Below are 21379 nucleotides of genomic sequence, written 5' to 3' on the forward strand. Positions count from 1 at the left end.
CTGTATGGTTAATTCTTATTTCTAGTGCTAGTTTGGAACTTTTTGGCATTGGGGCTGTTGTCTGTTGTAATATGAGGGCCTTGCTTGTTGGGGTTTCTGTCCTGCCAAGTTCCCACAGTTGGTAAGCCCCAAAGAAAATCACACAGAAGTCTCCATAAGTTGTAAACTGATTGGCCCATTAGCTCAGGCTTCGTATTAGCTCTTAAAACATATTAACCCATTATCCTTATCTATTTTAGCCAGATGGCTGGGTACCTTTCTCAGCGGTGCAGGTCACATCTTGCTTCTTCGGTGGTCTGGGCAGGACTAGGAAGGAATGGGCTTCCTCCTTCCCAGCATTCTCCTGTTCTCATTGCCCCGCCTCTGCTTCCTGTTTGGTTGTCCCACCTATACTTCCTGCCTGGCCAATCAGCATTTATTTAAAACATAAATCTCTGTAATTTGGAATCAAGGTCACGCTGTATTTCCCAGGTTGACAATTCTGATCTGCTTTTGCTTCTTAAGTTGCTTGGTACTGTAGGTGATGTCACTCTTTTGTCTCCTCGTCCAGGATTTAGTACTTAATTGTACTTTATACCCTTTAGGGTTTTGTGTGAGTGTGTGTGTGTGCGCGCACACACTGGGAATTGAACCTAGGGCTTTAGACTCTTAGCACTGAGCCCTCCCCCCCATTTACTTTTGAGGTACAACTCTCCAGCTTTTTATTTTTATTTTTGATGTTGATATATTTTGAGTATAGCTTAGTTTTGTTGAATGTCTTTCAGTTTGGATTTGCTCAATAATTTCCTTATGTTTTGGTTTAGGTTAAATGTATGTGTTTGGAATAAATGAGCTGTTAATTGAGTTATAGACTGTGTTTTTTCTTTATCTTTCTTGTCTTTTAAAAGTTTCAATTTTGCCCTCTTTCTTAAATTTATAGACAATGTTTACCTTTTCCTGCTTTGTCTGTCTTTAACACGGCACTCAAGTAGCATTTAATTTCTACCTTCTCTTTCCACCATTGTTTGTCATGAAATTACGCTGTGAGCTAATAGGGACAAGATAGGTTCATTATAGTCTTAACATGCAGAATGTGGAATGTGAAAGATCTGATTTGTTTTTTATTTATATTATTAATATTATATTGAGACAGGGTCTCATGCAACCCAGACTGTCTTCAAGCTATATAGCCAAAGATGACCTGAAATTTCTCGCTCTCCCTCTGAGTGGTGGGATTGCAGGCTGCAGTACCATGCCTGGTGTGGTACATTGGATTCAGGGCTTCTATGCATGGAGGGCAAACACTCTACTAGCTCCACATCCTCAGCCCCCAATTTCTTCTTACTCTTTTCTGCAGTGTTGTAGACTGAACTTCCCAGGTTGTGCATGGGAGGTGAGCGCATGCTCTACCCCTGAGTTGCACACTATTTACTTATTTATTATGACGAAGTTTCATGCAGCCCAGATTTGCTGGGAACTCCCAGTGTAGCTGAAGATGACCTTGAATTCCTAAACTTGCTTCCACCCTGAGTGTTTGGATTACAGGCATCCATCATTACACCCAATTTATGTAATGCTGGGGTTTGAACCCAAGGCCTCATGCTTGCTAGATAAGCATTCTGCTAACTGAACTGCACCTTAGTCCCATTTTATTTTTTTGTTTTGTGTTTGTTCAATTTATGTTTATTTTTGAGCATGTATGAGCTTGTGGAGGTCAGAAGACAACTTAGGATGTCATTTTCAGAAATGCCATCTACCTCTTTTGTAACAGGGTCTCTTGTTGGGCTCTGTCCAGTAGGCGCTGGGAGTTCAGCTCAGGTCGTGCTCTGGAGGAAAGGTCTTCATGGTGTGTAGGTAAGCGCTGTACTGACTAAGCTGTCTTCCTGCCTCTGATTTGCTTTTGAGGTGGATTTTATGAATTAGTTCTTGAAATAGTTGTGCCTATGGATAGTAGATTAAATTTAATTTACTTAAATTGACATGGAAGATTTATTATATGGTGAGAACCTTTGCCATGTGATGGAAATCGTGAAGTTTTGGGCCTGGAAGTAGAAATTGGCTAGACATTTTTCTAAGCATGAAGTGCTTTCTGAAGAGGTATTAAAGCATTGTGGGTTCGAGCGTTTCTGCATGTCAGCCACTATTCTTCACATCTTTTTTGGAGACAGTCTCATGTATTCCAGGCTGGCCTCAAACTTGCTATGAAGCTGTGGTTAGCCGTGAATTTCCTGTCTTCCTGCTGTTACTGCAGGCCAATATGCTCTGATAAATTTATGTTTCCAGCTAGAATTTCAGAGTACAGATAGGAGAAGACTGTTGTTTGAAACAGAAACAAATTGTCAAGGCATCAGGTACTGCATTCTCTCTGGACACAGTCTTCTCAGCTTTGTTATTCTCCACCAGAGAACAAGGAGCCTTTTGTTCTGAAGCCTCATGTTGAAAGGTTAGCAAAATATTATTACATTAATCAAGCCAGAATTTGTACACATTTGTGAATCAAGGGTAAGACTTTTTACAATTAGAGCATTAAAAGGAATGTGGGCAGCATTTTGGGTTTTCAGGCTTGTATACAAATTAGCTTTTGAAACACAGAACTTGAAATATAGAGGTTTATGTACATTGTGTGTGTGTGTGTGTGTGTGTGTGTATACTGAGACAGCTATTAGCAACAGGATCTTCCACTGTAGCTCAAGCTATTCTGGAATTCACTATGTAGCCTAAGGCTGGTCTTGAACTTTGGCAATCTTCCTGCCTCAGCTTCCCAAATGCTGGTATTACGGATATGAGCTACCATGCCTATATATGGGAGGGGATGCATGTAGTTCTGTCTGTGTACAAAGTTTACTGTGTGTGATGTTTGGAATAGTCCTAAAAGTAGAGTTTCAGCATCATGAGGCTTAGAGTTGAAAGAGACAGAGACAGGCATTGAGAGACTGATGATCAAAGTGTTATATGCAAAAATAGGAGTAGTGTTCCCACTCCCCTTGGAATTAACTATGCCTTTAGTATGTAGATATGTGTGTATTGTTGTTTGTGTGTGTGTATGTGGTATGTGAAGGTGACGAGGTATCACATCCCCTAACGTGGAACACAGGAGTCGTGAGTTGCCTGATTTGGGAACTGTAGTCAACAACAGCAATTGCTCTTAGCCACTGAACTGTCTCACCAGCCCTGTGATAAAAAAAATCTTTTGAGTGTTGATTTTGACAACAATTTATTGTACAATTTGGGACAAATGGTATGAATATCTACGGATTTAAAAAATGAATCAAATGAAAGGATGTCAGTGGTAGAGTGCTTTGCATAGCATACTCCCGGCTCAAGGTTCAGTCCCCAACACTAAAACAGAAAAAGGCAAACAGCTTTTTTTGGGGGTGCAAAAAGCTATTGGTCATGACTTAAGTACAATTTAAAAAATTTTTTTGAACTTGATTTTTCGTGATATTGGGATTGAACCCAGGGCCATAAGTGTTCAAGGCAAGTGATTTTTCATGGAGCTGCCCTTGGTCCCACCCTGTTAATTATGCTTTAAAAAATTATAAGGGGTTTGAGAGATGTCTTAGCATTTCGGAGCATTGACTGCTCTTCCAGAGAATATGAGTTTGATCCCAGCACCCACATAGTGGTTTACTGTCGTCAGTAACACAGTCTGGGGATCTGATGCGCTCTTCTGGTTTATGAGAGCACTAGACATGTCTGTGGTACACAGACATACCTACAGTCCATACACCCATGTGTTCATGTGCATGATGTCTGTGTGGGTGTGCATACCATGACACAGATGTGGCAATCTGAAGACAGCTTTGCAGCCAGCTCTTCTACCTCTATGTGGGTTCTGGGAATCAAATTCAAGTTGCCAGGCTTGTGTACCAAGTGCCTTTAACCCACTGAATCATCTTGATGGCCTTAATTCCACTTTTTGAGGCAAGGTCTGTTGGCCAGGCTGGTTTGAAACTCACTATGTAACCCAAGTTGGCCTCCAACTTGCAGAAATAATGTTATCCTTAACCTCCCAAGTTCATTATAGGTTTGATCCTCCATACCACTTGATATGAGCTTTTGAAAGATTCAAAGTTGAGAGATTTAGTAGTTTTGATACAACAGTTTTTATGAGTTTTTTCTGCAAAATTGGCATTCTTTCATCTTAAAATACTTTAGATGTATATTTGCTTCTGCAGTTACTTTTGTGATAACAAGGAACAAAAGCTGTAACATACCTTAAAAACAATAAGCTTAGCTGATTTAGTATTGAATTTTTATGGAGAAGCTGAGGCAAGGGATTCACAGCCTAGTCAGAAGTAAAGAGGGGTGGGGTTGAGTGGTGCCTAGCATAGGGTAGGGCCTAAGGTTCAGTTCTGAGGGTGAGGGGAAGATGTTCTCGAGCCAGGTCATATGCTCATGTTCATCCAATCCAAGCTCCAGGCTGAAGCAGGAAGTTCAGACTGCAGTTTGAGGCCAGCAAGGACACTATAGAGAGACTCTAAGAACAAAGAAAAGGCTATAGTGTATTTTAAAAAGTTGTAGCGCTATTTCAAAATGTTCTTTAAGTTGTAAGTGAAACTTTTAACTACAGATATTAGAAGGATTTTAGTATTTGTAAATGAATGAAAGAAAATTCACATCTAATTTTTCTTATTTTTAAGGGAATGTATTATAAGTAAGTTGATTTGCAGATACATTAAGGGAGACCCATAAGCCCAAAATAATGATAAAATCAGCTGGGTAACCACTAGGCTTCCTTGGCTTTTACTTGGTCAACTGTCAAAGGCTAGAGTTAATCAAAGACTGTATAAAATGTAGCAGCTCAGTACAATACAGGCATGTAAGTGGAGGGCATAGCATTGAGTTCATTTTTCATAAATTACCTATTGTAATATAGGTAGTATATAAACTTTAATATATATAAATGAAAGAGGTATTAAGGGCAAAATCACCTCTGGACTGATGAGATTATTTAGATTTATCCTTCCAATTTTTAGTTTCAAGCAGTATTTTCAGAATGGAGATGGTTGATTATAAAAACTGGTAAATTCCAAGTTTTTATTTCTGATACATTAAAGTTGTTTTTTTGTTTGTTTATTTTGTTTTTCGAGACCAGATTTCTGTGTGTAGCCTTGACAGTCTTAGAACTCACCCTGTAGACCAGACTGGCCTTGAACTTAACAGAGTTCCACCTGCCTCTGCCTCCCAAGTGCTTGGATCAAAGCTGTGTGCCACTACCGCCCAGCTTCAAAATAAAGTTTTTTAAAATTAAATTTTTATTAGATTTATTCATTTTTCTGTGCATGTATGTATGTGTACCACATGTGTGCTTGGTGCCTGAGGAGGTCACAAGAGAGACTGGGTCCTCCAGACTGGAGTTATGGGTGGTTGAGAATCATCAAGTGGGAGACTAGGAATTGAACCTGGGTCCTCTGCAACAGCTACAATTGCTCTTAACTACTAAACTATCTCTCTAGCCCTCCAAAATTAAATTTTAATGTAAAGTAGTGACTTCATTTTTAATAATTGTTATGACCCTTTTGTCTGTGTTGAAAAGTATTCCATTATTTGACTAACACTGCTGTGCACCACTTGCCTGATAAGACTCTACTCCATACTGCTAAAGTTCTCACTTCTTCCCAACTGACGTGATCGGAAACAGTCAGAATAGCATGGTCAAAGAACCCTTGTTGCAATAAACCCTGGAAGTGTGATGATGTTTTGTTTTAATGTTTAATTATGAAAACAAATCTTGATTGCCATTTACTAACTTTGATTTTGGACTTGAAGAATATAATAGGATATTATAATAGGATTGATTTTTTTGACATTTTATGGGTAGATACAAGGTTTCCTTTGTGTCAGATATCAAATTAAATGTCAGCTTTGCTCTGGTTGTAGTTTTAAAATACTGGGTTTGTTGGGTATGCTGCTATGTACATACAGTCCAAGCATTCAGAAGTTGAGGCTAAATGATTACAAACTCAAGATCAGACTGAGTTATATAAAGAGTGCCTACCTAAAATGAACAGCAGCAGCACCAAAACAGTGATCCTCCTATGTATTGACATCAGCAATTAATTTAAAATTTTTGATAGACAGGCTCTTGCTGCATAATCAAGACTACCTGGGATTGGAGAACCTCCTCTTTTAAGCTCAAGTTCTGGAATTATGGACATGTACCACCATGCCTAGCTAGAATATCAGTCTTTTATTGGGAAGTAATATTAACTGCAGATTGGTTAGTCAGACTTAGCCTGAAACTTCAGCTTTTCTTTATTTCCCATTTTTTTGTTTTGTTTTAATCTGTTATTTCTAGCTGTTCTAGCACCGTGCTTCCTTTCTTTGGTAGAGGGTGACGGTAGTCACAAAGGCGCACTGTGTGTATTTGACCTATGAAGTATTTTTAAAGTAAGAAACGATAGTTTTTAAAATACTTACAAATTCATTTCATCTGTTACTTCAGATATAACTTTTTCAAACTCGACATTTAATGATGAAGCACAGAATTATTCTAACTGTCCCACAGCTGTATGGAAGGAACTCACTTTGAACTTTTTTTGTTTTGTTTTGTTTTTTGAGGCAGGGTTTCTCTGTGTAGTCCTTGCTGTCTCAAAAACCCAAAACCCAAAACAAAACAAAAAAAGTACTTACCCCCCCCACAAAAAAACCCCAAACAAACAAAAACAAAACACCTAATACTCTATACAGGTGAAAACAAAGTGCTTTCATATTTGAGCTCTGTGTGTGTTGTGCCAAATGTGTGTTGTTCCAATTTTATTGTCATTATTTGTAGTCTTCTATTTTCTGGGGGTGGGGGTGGAGGCACATTGAGAGACTCCCAAGTGGATGTCTAGATGGTAATAAACTTTGTGTGTATTATGTTTTATTATGTGTAGCCTGGTCAACAGAGCAAGTTCCAGGACAGCCAGGTCTACACAGAGAAACCCTGCCTCAAAAAACAAAGAAGCATACACACGCATACACACTCATTGATTCTTTCAGAATCAAGTGTATTTTGATCTTATCACACTCCTTCTCCCAACTCCTCCTGATCCTTGCTGTGTCCCTACCCACCCAACTTCGTGTCCTCTTCGAGCTGTCAAGTCAGTCCGTGTGTGCTGCCTGTGTGCTTTTGGGTGTGTAGAATGGGCCACCTACTTAAGGTCACCCCCCACCCCCCAAGACAGGGTTTCTCTGTGTAGCCTTGGCTGTTCTGGAACTCACTTTGTAGATCAAAGTGGCCTCACAGATATCTGCCAGCCTTTGCCTCCCAAATGCCCTGGGATGAAAGGCATGTGCCACCAGTGACTCTCTTAAATAAAAGTGATTCTACCTTTTTCAGAAGTTATCTGTTGGGGACGGGACTTCCTGCCCATTTCCCTCCTCCATGATGGGGTTGCATCTGGCTTAAGCTTGGGAAGGCTTTGGGTATTCTGTCACAGCTCCGAGTCCTTCCGTATAGCCTGTTTTGCTGTGTCCAGAAACCACTTTTTTTGAAGTAATCCTTGGCTCTGGTTCTTAGTGTTTCCACCCCCTCTTCCACAATGACCCCTGGACCTTGGGAGGATTGTGACACAGATGTTTCATATGTGGCAGAGTACTTTGCAGTCTCTTACTTGCACTTTGGCTCATTTTGGGTCTAAGTTAATGTCTGGCTACTGCAAGACGTTGTTTATCTGCTGAAGGTTGAGAGATGCACTAATCTGAGTATAGCAGTAAGTTGATTGATAGCAGTGTGTTGGCTTGATACCATGTTCATTTAGCAGAATAATAGTATGTTCTCTCCTAGGACCTGTGACCTGTCTAGTCTCTTGAGAGGTTCTCAGGCAGCTATACCATTGTAAAGTTCTATGTACAGTAAGGACTACCCTTACATAATCTCGTATAAATCTTGAGTGGTGGATTTCATGCAGGCCCTAAATCTTCCCTCCATGAAGGAATGTTAATTGGCCTGATCTCTTGTTGGTCTTCAGAGTGGGAGATATCACAGCTGCACTGCTTCCAGAAGGCAATGCTAGAATGTTATATACACAAACATGGGTATTTTAATAAAAGTGTAACTCAGTTTTGGAATATTTGCTTAGTTGTGTGAAGCTTTGGGTTTGATCGCCACAGCAGTAAAAACACAGTAAAATGAACAAGTGAAAACTTAAAGAAAGCAAAATAGCCTACTTGTCAGAGTACTTCATGCAGAGATACTCGGCTTTCTGCTTTGCTCTCCATGGATGTTTTTCCTGATGGGATGAAAATCGCACCTTTTTTCTTTCCTTTCCTTTTCTTTTCTTTTTTTTTTTTTTTTGTCTTTTTTGAGACGGGTTCTTTGTGTAGCTCTAGCTATCCTGGAACTTTCTCTGTAGACCAGTCTGGCCTCAAACTCACAGAAATAATCCTGTCTGCCTTCTGAGTGGGATTAAAGGTGTGCATCTTACAGCTATAGTTTTTTTAAAAAATATTTTTTAAATGGCATGTTAATATACCAGTGTCAATAACTAACTATTAAATTGTTGATTTTCTCTTTTAGAATTCATTATACAAATAAAATGACAACTTCCTGGAGTGATCGATTACAGAATGCAGCGGATGTACCTGCTAACATGGATAAACATGCCTTGAAAAAATATCGACGAGAAGCCTATCACCGGTAAGAGAGTGTCACCCTCAGCATTTCTAGGAAGACTGTACTTTCTATTCTTGCTCTTCAGGTGATGGAATTCATATACAGAGATGTTAGGTATTTATCATAGAGCATATACCTAGTGGTTTAAACCTAGTGACATTTAGGATTTTACCTATAGCACACTGTATGCTGCTTATAACTACTGGTAAAAATCCTGAATAAAGTCTTTATTTGCTAGACAATTGCACCTAGGTAATTGGATTGAAATTTCCTTTTCTCTCGTGTCTTGGTCGTCTCGTGTAGCTCAGGCTGGCACTGAACTCATGAGAGTCCTCCTGCTTCCGCTTGTCAAGTGCTGCGAATATAGATATGCACCACTATATCCATGTTTCTTCTGTTTTAAAAGATGGGGTCTTGGTGTGTGGCCCAGGCTGGCCTTGCATACATAAACTGAAGCGCTCCTCCATTCTCACTTTCCAAGTAGCTGGAGAATAGGCACATGCCATCATGCCTCGCTAAGACCGACATTAGTTTTTAAACTTATTTATGATGACGATGATGATGATGGTGATGATGTGTGTGTGTGTGCGCGTGCCTGCGCACATGTATGTGGCCATGCCACAGTAAGTTAGAGGACAATCCTGTGGCATCTGGGATTGCGCTCAGGTCACCAGACTTTCTCAGCAAGTGCTTTTACCTCTGAGGATAAATTTTTTAGGTGCTGTTTACTATAAACTGATAATAATTCTCTCTCTCTCTCTCTCTCTCTCTCTCTCTCTCTCTCTCTCATCTGAGACAGGGTTTCCCTGTGCAGCAGTCCTAACTGTCCTGGAACTAGCTCTTGTAGACCAGGCTGGCCTCGAACTCACAGAGATTCACCTGCCTCTGCCTCCTGAGTGCTGGGATTAAAGTAAAGGTGTGCGCCACCCCACCCGGCTAAACAAACCTTTACCTTTAAAAAAATATTTTTTTGTGAGCATTGGTGTTTTACCTGCATATATGTCTGAGTGAGGGTGTCAGATCCTCTGGAACTGTGATTAAAGACAGCTGTGAGCTGCCATATGGGTGCTGGAAATGGAACCTGGGTCCTCTGTAAGAGCAGCCAGAGTTCTTAACTGATAAATCATCTCTTCAGCCCCTGGTTATAATGTTTTAGCAGAATTTAAAATTGTGTTTACTTAACCCAGGTGTGGTAATGCACACCTGTAATCTCAGCACTTGGGAGGTGGAAACAGGAGGGTAATGAGTTCAAGGCCAGCCTGGGCTATGTGAGTCCTTGTCTCAAAACAAAGAGAAAAACACAAAATACAAAATATCAATTTTGTTTACAATATTAGTTTTTATTAAAAAATGTTCTATAGTTCTGATCTTGCCTTTCTGCCGCACATCACGCCCCCAGTCTTTGCTCTATGCACTGGACCCCAGTTCGCGAGCTTCGGGAAAGGGGCTGGAGGTTGAGAATACTCACGCAGAGACAGACCGACACACGGACCTTGAATCGCTGGTACCAAAAGCCCCTCTTTAATAGCACCATGAAGGCTTAAATACCCTGCAGTCAATGGCCAACAGGTGAAAATCCCATCCTCTGACCCTCTAGGCACAGCTTCTAGTGACTTCAATTAGAAGGCTCTGGCGGGAAGAGCAGCTGAAGGCCAGGACTCAATTAGTCCCAACACCTTTCTACCCAGAAAAGAATAGAGTTAAGGAGTGAAAATATAGCCTGGTTAGTAGTTGATTTTTGATGTAGGTTAATGATACTTTACGAATGGTAGGTCACTCTGTATACTGGGTAAAAGGCTGTTGTTCCTTAAGCCCTACAAAAATGAAAAAATTTCTGGTTCCTGACAAGTCTCCAAATTACGTAGTGGGTATTGATGACTTTCCTTTTGTGCTGTGTGTTGGTATATGCCATAGGAATTGAAGACTAGAACAGAATTTTAAAACTTAAATGTTTATTATATTATTGTGAATGTATGTGATATGTATGTGTGAGTGTGGATTCTTATTTATGGCAGTCACAAGATAACCTTCAGTAGTTGATTCTCCTTATACTGTGATTTCCAGAGAGTAAACTCAGGTTATTAAGGCTTGTGCAGCAAGTATTTTTACCCAATGCACCATCTCTTGGGCTTTAAAACAGCATGTTTATAATGTGTAAAGAAAACACGGGGCTGTGGATATAGCATAGTTGTCAGAATGCTTGCCTAGCTGCACAGAGTCCTGGGTTTGATCCTAGCACAGCACAAACTAGGCATGGTGACACACACCTGTAGCCTCAGTACTCTGAAGGCAAAGACAAGAGAGTAAGTTCAAGGTTTTCCTCAGCTATATAGCAAGTTTGAGTTCATCTTAGGCTATGTGAGACCCCATCCTTGAGTGAAAGAAAGTATAGCACAAATACTCTAATGAATGCAGGTGTTCTATGTATTTATGTTCCATTGTTTGGTTAGTCTTCAGGTTCTAGAGCTGTGGTTCTCAACTTTAATGCTGCGACCCTTTATACAGTTCCTTGTGCTGTGCTGACCCCCCAACCATAAAATTATTTCATTGCTACTTCATAACTGTAATTTTGCTATTGTTATAAATCATAATCTAAATATCTGCTATGTAGGATTTCTGATATGCATCAGTTAAAGGGGTCATAACCCGTAGGTTGAGAGTTGCTCCTCTAGAGGATACATTCACATGAAACATTCTTAGCAAGGGAAACAGGGCTAAACTTATACTGTGAAGAGAGAAACATTGACCATTTCTAGCAAACATCATCTGGTAAGCATCCTAATTGCACTCGGTATGCCATAGCACAAATACATTTCTGACTCAATTACAATGGTATTTCCTGCAATAATTTAGACAGGTTCCACACCCTACATTTTTCATAAGGTAGGAGTGATATGAAGCAATGGAAATAATAATAAAAGCATCTCTCAAGGTTTACAATTTCTTTTAAAACTAGTTCTCACTCTATGGGTCGTACTGGGAATTAGTTCATAACCTTTCTGCCTTGGGCTTGTGGTTGCTGGTGTTATAGGTGTATTCCAGAAAGCCTAGTTTCATACATTTTCAAATTTTGTTGGCTTGTTGGTTTTTGTGTGGTACTGAAATGATGTGCTCATATATACTAGGTAAATACTCTGCTGGGGCTCAAATCCAGGACTTTGAATACTGAACTATATCACTCTGTCCTAATAAAATACCTTTTAAGAATAAAAAAACTGGGTTTTGGACTTGCTTTTAAAAATTATGTATATTTCTAAAATTAGCAAAAATTATGTATGTGATTTCAAACATTGTTTCATGAACCCACGAGAGTCTGTTAAAGGGTCTCAAGAATTTGCTTAGATATAAAATGGGGATAAACACTCATTGATGCAGAACAGATTAGACACCGCCTTGATCCAACTGCTGTGTCTTGCCATTCTGTCCAGGGGAGATATGGGGACCAACCATTTCTGGCTCCTACCACCTGAGAGTTAGTGCAAGAGCACGTGATCCCCTCTTCCTCAGCTCTTAAGTGGTCATATATACAGACAGGACCACACCCTAGGGCTTGCTGCCCCAAAAGTCATTGGCTAAATGGATCAAAATCCTACAACAAAATATCATCTTTTAAAGTAGGTGTATGGTATGGCCTGGCTAAATAAAACTAATTAGCATCCATTAACTTAGGACTGAGAAGATAGCCTAGTTGGTGAGGTATTTGTTGTGCAGACATGAGGTCCTGAGTTGATCTTCAGAACCCTTAACAAAAACAAAACAAAGCCAGGCCTTGAGCTGCTCAGTGGTTGAGAGCGCTGACTGCTCTTCCAGAGGATTGGGTTCAATTACAGCTGCCACATGGCGGCTCACAACTGTCTGTAACTTTACTTCTAGGGGACCTGACATCCTCACATAGACATACATACACAGCAAAACACCAATGCACATGAAAATAAAAGAAAAAGTTAAAAACAACAACAACAACAACAACAAAAACCAGGCCTTGTGTCATCCATTTGGAATGCCAACATGGGGGAGGTGAATACAGGTGGATTCCTAAAGCTCTTTGGCTAGCCAGTCTAGCCCGCTTAGTGAGCTTTAGGTTGATGGGAAACCCTGTCTCCATAATATCGTGGAGATACTCGAGGTTAACATCAGAAGTGGACCTCCAGCCATGCACATATGCCTTTGCCTGTGTAAACATGTCTGTACGGGTGAACATATATTTTTATGGATGTGCATGTGCATGCGTATGTGTGCTCACTCCCCCTTACCATTAATTAACTCTTATGGTGAGAACATTTGAAGTCTCTCAGTAAGCTGGCAGTGAGTAGAGGCTGAGAAAATAGGGTCAGAAGTTGAAGGTCAATTTTGACTATATAATGAGTTCAAGGCTAACCTAGGTTACATGAGACCCTGACTCAGATCACATCACCTACTCCAAAAGAAAAATAAAAGAGAAAGCAACAGAGATTTCTCAACTTCTTTGAGTATATAATATTATATTATTTACTATTGTTACCAATTGTAAAGTAGATATCTTGAACTAATCTTCCAAACAATATTTTCTTTGTTGCTAAAAAGTTTGAGATGTGAGACCTTGCTTCAGATTTCTCCCCAACCCAAACTAAATTGGTTCAGCTTGGTGTCACACTGTAGTCATGGCATTTGGAGCTCTGAGGTAGGAAGATTAGGATTTCAAGGTTTTGCCAGTGTCAGTTTGAGGCAGGCATAAGGCTACGTGATATCCTCTCAAATAACCAAAAATGTAAAAAACAGAAACATATGTAGTAGTGGTATGTGACACTGTTCCTGGAGAGATATCAGCAAACATCTACTGACCCTACATAGGGGACCAACGACAGCAAAGTAAAGGAACCACCAAAGTCCATCTTGGTGAGCCAGTGAGTTTTATTGGGATTACTTCCAGGAGAAGTGACTCAAAGAGTTCCCTCTCCAGAAGCCCACCCGGTGTGGGTGATGTCTCTTGAAGGCTGGGAATCTGGAGCTCCCTGGATGGTGCACAGGCAGACTGAAAAGGATGGAGACAGTCTCCATGAGACTGTTGAGATGATCTAAACCTCTGCTGGTTGCTTGCTGGTTTAAGAGTGTTTTAGGCAGTTGAACTTGTCTCTGGGCCTGTCTAAACCTGTTGCAGGCAGCTTTGCTCGTCCGAAAGTGTCTCTCAGCAGTCCCTTCTACTATATGTGCTTGGGGGAAGGAGGGACCTAACAAATCTAGTAAGTTTCAGGGACTTCCTGAAGCTTTTGAGTTATCTACTCCCTGAGCCTAACTAGCTTCCCCTTGGGAATGACTAGTTTACCCATCTTTAGAGCATCCTGTACCTTACCAAGCTTCCCTCCAGGTAGAAGTGTACCTTGGAGGACACTGCAACACAGTAAATGGAAACCTGTTAGTTGACTCTTCCTCCTTCCCCTCTCCCTTCTTTTCCCTCCCTATCTCTTTCTTTCTTTGTGTGTTTATTTTTGAGCAGGGTCTTATGTATCATAAACTGGTTTCAAATCCGCTGTATAGCTGAAGTAACAGTAAACTTCCTGATCCTCCTGTCTCCATCTCCTGAGTACTGAAATTGCAGATCTGTGCCCCATGCCCAGTTTTGTGCAGTGCTCAAAGAGGGCTTTGCATGCTGTACAAGCCCTCTGCCACCTGAGCTATATGTCTAGCACTAGAGAGTTGTTTGTTTGTTTGTTTTTAGTTAAGTCAATTTGTATTGTTTCTGAAACTTCGTTAAAGATATTTATTTGAGTTGTTTTTGCCATTGACTAAAGTAGGCAGTCTGTAATTATCATTCCCATAAACTGTATATTGTATGTGATGTTTGAAATTTTTCTTTTAGAAGAAGCTAAATATTCTCATGTGTATATGTGTGTATGGTGTATGCATGGAGACCAGATGTGAGTCCTGCTTTACCATTTTGTTTTTACTCTTTTGAGTCAGGCCCTCTCCCTGAAGCTGGAGCCAGCCCCAGAGATACTCCTGTCCCCGCCTCCCTCAGTGCTGAGGTTAAAGGTCCACATAACCATGCCTGACTTTTTATGTGGGTGCTAGGGGTGTAATCTTAGGTTTTTACGTTAACGTGGCAGCTGTTCTCATCCACTGAGCTGCATCTCTACCCACAGAAGTCGAATGCTCTTAGGTAAATGCCCAGCACACTGCCTTGCTTCATCATCGTTGTCATTGTTGTGTGCTTTGTGCTAGTGTTCTAGATATCAGCACAGGGATGACGGTGATGGATCGTTAGGATGTGTGACCTCAGTTTCTGACTGGAGGATAATCATCTGGCCAAACCCTTCATTGGAATATGTTATGCTGTAGTCAAAAGGTAATCCAAGATACTTGGGTTTCATAGTGACTTGGAAGAAGCACATTAGAAAGGCGTTTCTTAGTTTGTTTAACGTCTAGATGCTAATAGTGTTTAGTACAGCTCAGAATTTATAGTCTTCAACTCCAGAATGGAACCCTTTGCTTTTTCATCAACTCCTGATATTGACTGTGACTATGATGCTGAAATCAGGTATTTGGATTTTCCATTTTGAACTCTGATAATTATAATAAAGCAGTTTCTTCAGTATAGAGAATTGACTTTTCTTTGTAAACATAGATTGTAAGTTTAGTAGTGTTTTTTTATTATGTCAAAGTGAAATTTGATAAATGAACTTGTGAATTTGTATTAAACAGTCATTTGCCTTACTTTAAAAAATAGTGCAGCCTGGTGTGATGGCTTGCATCTGTAATCTGAGTGTTCAAGAGTCTAAAGCAGGAAGAATTGCTAGGAATTTGAGGCTAGGCTTGGCTACATTATGAATTCTAGGCCAGCCTAGGCTCCAAAAATGAGCTGTTGTCTCAAAAGAAAAAAAAATGCAGTTCTTTGTCTTTAAAAATGTTTAGAGACACTTCACATAGTTATCTGAATTATCTAATTATATAGGTCTCACTCTGTAACCCTAGTTATTGTAGAGCTTGCTATGTAGACCTAGCCTTAAACTCATTTAGATTAACCGCCTCTGCTTCCAAGTGCTGGTATTAAAGGTGTGTACCACCGTGCCTGACCCTCAAATTTTCTTTTAAGATTGATTGATTTTGTGTGTGTGTGTGTGTGTGTGTGTGTGTGTGTGTGTGTTTATACTGGTAATTGAGCTGCTATTCTGCATAGCTTCTGGGAACCATACTTGGGTCCTCTGCAAGAGCGATTTCTACTCTTAACCACTGAGCTCTCTTTCCAGTGCCCTGAAATTATTGTTTAAATTGAATTTGAATCTCCAAAGCATTGCCAGTCTTTATTTAAACATATTGAATAATATTTTTCTTAAACTATTTATATAAATTTAACGAATACAAATGAATTTTTTGCCATTCATAAATAGTTTCTTAGTACCTCTCTTAGCATGTTAGTACTAGGAGACATAGAAATGACATAGAAATGTCTGACCTCAAGGAAAAAAATCAGGTTATATGCAAAGAGACTGTCATGAGAGACTAGTAAATCTTTTTTGTTTTTATTTTTTATTTTATTGATTTTTATTGAGCCCTACATTTTTCTCTGTTCTCCTCCCTGCCTCCACCTCCTCCCTTCAACCCTCCCCCAATGTCTCCACGCTCTCCCAATTTATTCAGGAGATCTTGTCTTTTTCTACTTCCCATGTAGATTAGATCTATGTAAGTTTCTCTTAGTGTCCTCATTGTTGTCTAACTTCTCTGGGATTGTGGTTTGTAGGCTGGTTTTCTTTGCTTTATGTTTAAAAACCACCTATGAGTGAGTACATATGATAATTGTCTTTCTGTGTCTGGGTTACAGACGTTAATGTTTTCTAGCTCAATCCATTTTCCTGCAAAATTCAAGCTGTAGTTATTTTTTCTGCTGTGTAGTACTCCATTTTGTAAATGTACCACATTTTCCTTATCCGTTCTTCAGTAGAGGGGCATTTAGGTTGTTTCCAGGTTCTGGCTATGACAAACAAAGCTGTTTTGAACATAGTTGGGCACATGTCCTTGTGGCACGATTGAGCATCCTTTGCATATATACCCAAAAGAGGTATTACTGGGTCTTGAGGAAGGTTGTTTCCTAATTTTCTGAGAAATCGCCACACTGACATCCAAAGGGGTTGTACCAGCTTGCATTCCCACCAGCAATGCAGAAGTGTTCCCTTTTCCCCACTACCTCTCCAGCATATATTGTCATCGGTGTTTTTGATCTTGGCTATTCTTACAGGTGTAAGATGGAATCTCAGAGTTGTTTTGATTTGCATTTCTCTGATGACTAAGGATGTAGAACATTTCCTTAAGTGTCTTTCAGACATTTTTTAAAAATATTTATTTATTTGTTATGTATACAATATTCTGTCTGTGTGTATGTTTGCAGGCTAGAAGAGGGCACCAGACCCCATTACAGATGGTTGTGAGCCACCATGTGGTTGCTGGGAATTGAACTCAGGACCTTTGGAAGAGCAGGCAATGCTCTTAACCTCTGAGCCATCTCTCCAGCCCCCTCTTTCAGCCATTTTAGATTCCTCTGTTGAGAGTTCTCTGTTTAGGTCTGTATTCCATTTTTTTTTATTGGATTGTGTGTTCTTTTGGTGTCCAATTTCTTGAGTTCTTTGTATATTTTGGAGATCAGACCTCTGTCTGAGATGTGGGGTTAGTGAAGATCTTTTCCCATTCTGTAGGCTGTCGTTTTGCCTTGTTGACCGTGTCCTTTGCTTTACAGAAGCTTTTCAGTTTTAGGAGGTCCCATTTATTAATTGTTTCTCTCAGTGTCTGAGCTGATGGGGCTTTATTTAGGAAGTGATTCCCTGTGCCAGTGTGTTGAAATGTACTTCCCACTTTCTCTTCTATAAGGTTCAATGTGGCTGGCTTTATGTTGAGGTCTTTGATCCATTTGGACTTGAGTTTTGTGCACGGTGATAGATATGGGTCTATTTTCATTCTTCTACATGTTGATATCCAGTTATGCCAGCACCACTTGTTAAATATGCTTTCTTTTTTCCATTTGATATTTTTTGCTTCTTTGTCAAAAACCAGGTGTTCGCAGATGTGTAGATTGATACCTGAGTCTTCTATTTGTTTCCATTGGTCCTCCTGTCTGTTCTTATGCCAATACCAGGCTGTTTTCAGTACTGTAGCTCTGTAATAGAGTTTGAAGTCAGGGATTGTGATGCCTCCAGAAGTTCTTTTATTGTACAGGATTGTTTTGGCTATCTTGGTTTTTTGCTTTTCCATATGAAGTTGAATACCGTTCTTTCAGGGTCTGTGAAGAATTTTCCTGGGATTTTGATGGACATTGTATCTGTGAGACTAGTAAATCTCAATTTCTCTCTTAACCACTTAAAGATATTATTGAATGTCATTCAGTGTTTTTTGTTTGTATGTTTTTTATTTTCAAATTGAGACACATGGTTGATCGTATTTATTTGGTACTCTGATAATTTGATACATATGTATATAATACATAATGACCAAATCTGAGTTATTAGTATTTCTATTTCCTTAAACATTTGTCATTTCTTTGTGTTGGGAGGCTTAGGACTGGTCTCTTCTATCCCTTTATAATAAATCCTAAGTTATTGAAAACCAGCCACTCTACTCTGCTGTAGAACCCCAGATCTTAGTCCTAAATTAATGTAGTTTGGTAACTATTACCCAACCTCTGAATATTCCCCTACCCACTGACTGTGCATGCTTCTGGTAACCTCGACTCTATCTCTTCTGCAAGATCAACATTTTCAGTTTTTACATAGGAATGTGGAATGCAGTATTTTTCTTTTTTTTTTTAAGCCTTTTTTAAAAGATAGGGTCTTATAACCCAGACTAACCTTGAACTTCTTATGCAGCTGAAGATGAGCTTGAACTTCTGATTTTCCTGTGTCTACCTCCTGAGGGCTATGGTTATAGGTCTCCACCGCCACACTAATTTTATATGGTACTGGAATTGAACCTAGAAAAGTGCTCCAACTGTAGATTTTTAAAAACACTATGAAAATCAGTCAAAGAAGGCTGGTTCCTTTCACTTACATTATAAAAATATTTTGAGTTGGAAAGATGTCTTATCACATAAGAGTACTTGTTCTTGCAGAGAACTTTCTTAGCACCCATATGGTGGCTCATCTATAACTGTAGTTCCAGGGGATCCAGCACCCTCTTTCTGACCTCTGTGGTCACCAGGCATACTCATAGTACACATCCGTATACTCAGGAAAAGCACTCATACAATCTTAAAAAAACTGTACTACTGTTATTTGTATGTGTGCATGTGCGTGTGTGTGTGTGTTGTGAGACAGGTTCTCACACTTTGTGGATGAGATTAGCCTTGGACTTGTGGCAGTCTTCCTGCATCTGCCTCTCAATACAATCATGTAGCACCATGCCGAGCAAGCAGAATGTTCTTAAGGTTTATCCATGTCAATACTTATTTTATTGTCCTAATAATATTCCATTGAATAGATAGATTGCATTATATTTTTCTATCAATCTATTGTTTAGCATTTGAGTGGTTTTCCTTTGGGAACTATTGTGAATAACACTATGTGCTGGTTAGTTGTTTGTTTACTTTTGATTTTTTTGTTTTGTTTTGTTTTTGTTAACTTCACACAATCTGGAGTCATCTGAGAAGAGATAACCTTAATTGATGATTTCTTTGGAAGGGCCTGTCCCTACTAGGGCGATGTCATTCTTAGGCAGCTAGTTCTCAACTACATAGTAAGTTCAAAGCTAACTGAAATTATGTGAGACTTTGCTTCAAACAAAACAAAACACAGCACCCAGAGAGGTTCTCACTCTGTAGTCCAGGTTGACTTCAAACTAGCAGTAGTCTGGCTTCAGCCTTCCAAGTGCTATGACTATATTATGCCTTACATTTTTATGTTCTTTTTAAAAAAGATTTTAAAAAATGTGTGTGCGTGTGATGTGTGCATGTGCTTATGAATGCAGATGCACTGGGAGGCCAGAAGAGGATATTAGATTCCATGGAGCTATAGTTACAGGCAGCTGTGAACTGCCCAGCATGGATGCTGGAATCTGAACGCAGGTCCTCTGAAGAGCAGGCTCCATTCCCTTGCTCTTAATGGCCATTTATATATATTCCTTTGAGGAATACCATCTCGATCTTTGTTTGTTTGTTTGTTTTGGTTTTTCGAGACAGGTTTTCTCTGTAGCTTTGGAGCCTGTCCTGGAACTAGCTCTTGTAGACCAGGTTGTAGACTAGCTCTTCTGAGCGCTGGGATTAAAGGTGTGTGCCACCACCACCCAGCACCATCCAGATCTTTAGTCTTTTTAAAAATAAATTCTTTTTTTTGTGTGTGTAAAAATGTGATGTGTCTCTGTGTGTGTATGTTTGTATGTTTGTTTGTTTGTTTTTTGTTGTTGTTGTTGTTTTTTTTTTGAGCCAGGGTTTTTCTGTAGCTTTGGAGCCTTTCCTGGAACTAGCTCTTGTAGACCAGGAACTCAGAGATCCGCCTGCCTCTTCCGAGTGCTAGATTAAAGGCGTGTGCCTTGGCTGCTCGGCTTGTGTGTGTACATGTTATACTCACATATGTGTATCTGTACATATAGAGGTCAGAGGTCAACATCAGGTGTTTTTCTCAATTTCTTCTTCTTCCTCTTCCTCTTCTTCTTTTCTTCTTCTTCTTCTTCTTTTTTAAACAACGTCTCTCACTGAACTTGGAGTTCACCAGTTTAGCAAAATTAGCTGGCCAGCAAGGTCCAGGGGTCCCCTGCCCCTGCCTCCTCAGCTCTGGGACTCTAATCATGTCCTGCCAGGCCTAGCTTTTGAGCCTTTTGCTTGGATACTGAGGGCTTTTTATGGACAGAGTAATCTCCCAGCTCCAGGGTTTCACAACTTTAGAGCTTACACTTAGGTTTTAGGTATATTTTTGTTTACTATACACAGAGCCAACCCTCCTGCCCTAGCTCTTGTTTTCCATAGCTGCTCTTTATTAGACCGAGTAAGCCCCTGTTTATTCCTGTTGTTGAGTTCTTTTCATCAAGAAGGATTTTATTGAATTGTGTGTGTGCGTGCATACTCAGGTGTGCCACAGTGTGTATGTGGAGGTCAGAGGATAACTGTAGAGTCTCTTCTCTCCTTCCACCTGTATGTGGGTCCAGGAATTGAGTTCAGCTCATCAGGGTTGTATGACAAGCAATTTTTGTCACTGAGCCATTTCACTGGCTCTTTTGGTCTTTTGTGAGACAGGGTCATGTAGCCAAGGTTTATGAACGCCTGTATCATGCCCTCATTTCTTGGATGCTGGATTGTGGCATATACCAACATGCCTGGTTATGCGGTGCTGGCAAGTGAGCCCAGGACTTTGTGTGCTAAGCAAGCGCTGTATCAGCTGTCTTTCCAGCCCAGAACATGTATTGTTTATTTTTAACTTAAATTAAAGGACTTACTTTCCATCCTAGTGTTTGTTTTTGTTTGTTTGTTTGAGGCTTTTTGTTGTTTTTTCTCTCTTTTTAATTTTTTTTTTTTTAATTAGGGATTGAACAGGGCTGCTCCCAGGCAGTTACTTTACCTCTCTCTCTTTCTTTTTGAGACAAGGTCTCACCTTGTAGCTCTCGCTGGCCTGGAACTCACAGAACTCTGTCTGCTTTTGTCTTTTGAGTGGTGGCACTAAAGGTGTGTGCCACCATGCCTAGCCCTAACCCCGTTTTTATGTTTTTGTTTAGAGACAAAGCTTTACTAAATTGCCCAGACTAACCTTGAACTCACTGTTTGGCCCAAGCAGGACTTAATTAACTTTGGGTCCTTCACCTCTGCTTCCCAAGTATTTGAGATTACAGGCTTATGCCACTAGATCTAGCTCT

The 21379-nt window shown here is 40.0% G+C and overlaps 1 protein-coding gene across 6 annotated transcripts in view; it reads left to right on the plus strand.

Moving 5' to 3' along the window:
- Positions 1–21379, plus strand: part of Nt5c2 (5'-nucleotidase, cytosolic II) — a 138497-nt gene that overhangs the window by 65085 nt on the left and 52033 nt on the right. For 5 of the 6 annotated variants that reach the window (XM_048439010.3, XM_085694063.2, XM_085694064.2 and 2 more), the window contains exon 2: positions 8486–8605. In XM_048439010.3, coding sequence (XP_048294967.1) covers positions 8486–8605 — 120 coding nt within the window. Of the gene's footprint in view, positions 1–1808; positions 1834–8485; positions 8606–21379 lie in introns of those variants that run through there. The other variant, XM_048439011.3, reaches the window with a different exon arrangement.

The sequence above is a fragment of the Myodes glareolus genome, chromosome 7, assembly GCF_982192425.1.
Source record: "Myodes glareolus chromosome 7, mMyoGla1.1, whole genome shotgun sequence".
NCBI classification, from domain to species: Eukaryota; Metazoa; Chordata; class Mammalia; order Rodentia; family Cricetidae; genus Myodes; species Myodes glareolus.